Raw genomic sequence first — 2,096 nt, forward strand, 5'->3', positions numbered from 1 at the left:
GAGGTCCGAGGCTTCGCTCCAGGGCTCGGAATCGTTGAAGCTCAGCAGAAACCCTGCTGGTTTGCCTACCGCCCCTTCCCCCTTCAAACGCACTCGGACGCTCCCTGTCACATGAACGGGGGTGATTTGCTCTTCCCACCCACATGCGCAAAATGCTGGCTTCGACTCGGAGATGTCCATTTTTCTCATCCTATGGGCCGAGGCCAGCTGTCCCCAGGCCCCTTCCTTCTGCAGAATGGCTGGTGTCCTGACCCAGGGTCTCGCCCTCCCTGTAGGAATTTTCTTTTTCTACAGGCAGAACTCCCCCAAGGTGTAAGGCAATCTGATGGCAAAGGAGTGAAGCTGACCGGAACCGGGGCATTTGCGAGAGCCGGTGACCCCGTGTCTCGGCATCTAGTCCCCTCCCCCATGGTCTGAGGTGGGCACAGAAGGAAGTCTGAGCCACAGCTGCTTGGCACTGTCTGCTGCTGAGAATCTAGTCTCTGCCTCTTCTGGGAACCGCACGGCGTTCTCTGTAAGCCAGGCGCGCGCGTGCCTGGTGAGGTGCCCACGTGTATACCTGGGGCCTCAGCACACAGATGCGTACCTGTGCCAGCAGGCACCGTCCCTGGACGCCCCCTCCGAAGCCCTGTGGGGTCTGCACCCGGGCAGAGGGAGGCGGTGTGCTGGGAGGCGATGCCAAGCCAGCCGGGCCCAGGCCTGCCGAGCGGCTGCTCTCCAGGGTCCTCTCGGGCCGGCCCAGCCCCTGTGCCCCGAGGACAAGGCCGGTACCCACCTTCACGGATACCTTGTTGCTGAGTCCTTCCCGCGATTTCCGATAACCGTTCTCTAACTTGCCTTCCCGTTTGCCGTCTTTGTCTTTTTTCTCAGATTTTTTCCTTAAACGGAGTGCTGTGTGCCAAGATGTTGACTTCCTAGGGGGAAATTAAGACGTTGTTAGTATTCTGCCTTTCCAGTGTTCAGCAGGGGACTCCAGAAAGCATTAGGGAAAAGCTGACTCGTCAACTGACACAGACACACGGTTGACAGAAAGCTTCAGTAACCATGACCCCTACTAAGAATACTTTCCACGATTCTCAATAACCAGGAGATAAAACCAACGCTTGGTTCGATCAATTTCAAGGATTAAAGATAAAGGTGCCTGTGATGGTTAATTTTGTGTATTAACTTGACTGGGCCTATGGATGCTCAGCTACTTGGTCAAACACCATTCTGGGTGTTTCTGGATGAGATTAACATTTTAATTGGTAGAGTTAAAGCCTATTACTCTTCACACAGCGGTGGGCTGCATCTAGTCAGCTGAAGGTCTGAGCAGAACAAAAAGACCAGCCTCTTTGAACAAGGTGGGATCCTCTAGTGGAATGCCTCTGACTTTATCTGCACCATCGGCTCTTCTGGGTCTCAGCCTGCTGGCCCACCCTGCAGGCCTGGACTTGCTGGTCTCTGTAACTGCGTGACCCAGTTCCTTATAATAAACCTTTCTCTGTCTTTCTTTCTCTCTCTCTCCCCCCACACACATCTTGTTGATTCCATTGCTCTGGAGAACGCTAATGAAGGACCTAACAACATATTTAGACAAAAACAAAGTATAAAATGGGATTCTCGAACAAGGAGAAACGAGACAAGGGGCTGTCAGGGAAGACAGGCTCCCTGTAGCCTGAACTTAAGCCCAGCCTCCCTGCGGGGTCAGGGAGAGGGGGCAGCACTGATCGCAAAGGCACACTGCGGGGCTGGCTTGCCAGCATGCCCGCCTTGCAAACCCAGCCAAGGGCACAGCCAAGCCTGGCAAGGACCATGGCCACTGTCAGCGCTCTGGGTCCGGGTTTTTGGGCTGAAGTCTTTGGAGGCTTCAAAAATCACCAAGTCTTGCAATGCGTCTGCTCTCAGAAGCCACGTGGCTGACCCCTTCTGCAGCTGGAGAGGTTCAGGTAAGGGAAGTTTCTGAATCCAGCACCTATCTTTTGTTTTCTTTAAAATAATGTTTAATGCAGCAAAATCAGTTTCAAGTTTCTTAACTGAATTAGCTTTCCAGTATACATAAGGTAAGACACCTCGTATCTTTACCGGCAGCTTACAGAATGAGTATCTTCACTGAC

At 53.1% G+C, this 2,096-nt stretch overlaps 1 protein-coding gene across 1 annotated transcript in view; it reads right to left on the reverse strand.

The window, feature by feature from the left end:
- The window catches only part of LOC105294778 (triple functional domain protein), a 51,647-nt gene that overhangs the window by 10,931 nt on the left and 38,620 nt on the right, over positions 1–2,096 (reverse strand). The window contains exon 13 of the mRNA XM_023532944.1: positions 587–914. Coding sequence (XP_023388712.1) covers positions 587–914 — 328 coding nt within the window. The remainder of the gene's footprint in view (positions 1–586; positions 915–2,096) is intronic.

Source organism: Pteropus vampyrus, unplaced genomic scaffold (assembly GCF_000151845.1).
Source record: "Pteropus vampyrus isolate Shadow unplaced genomic scaffold, Pvam_2.0 Scaffold94, whole genome shotgun sequence".
NCBI lineage: Eukaryota > Metazoa > Chordata > Mammalia > Chiroptera > Pteropodidae > Pteropus > Pteropus vampyrus.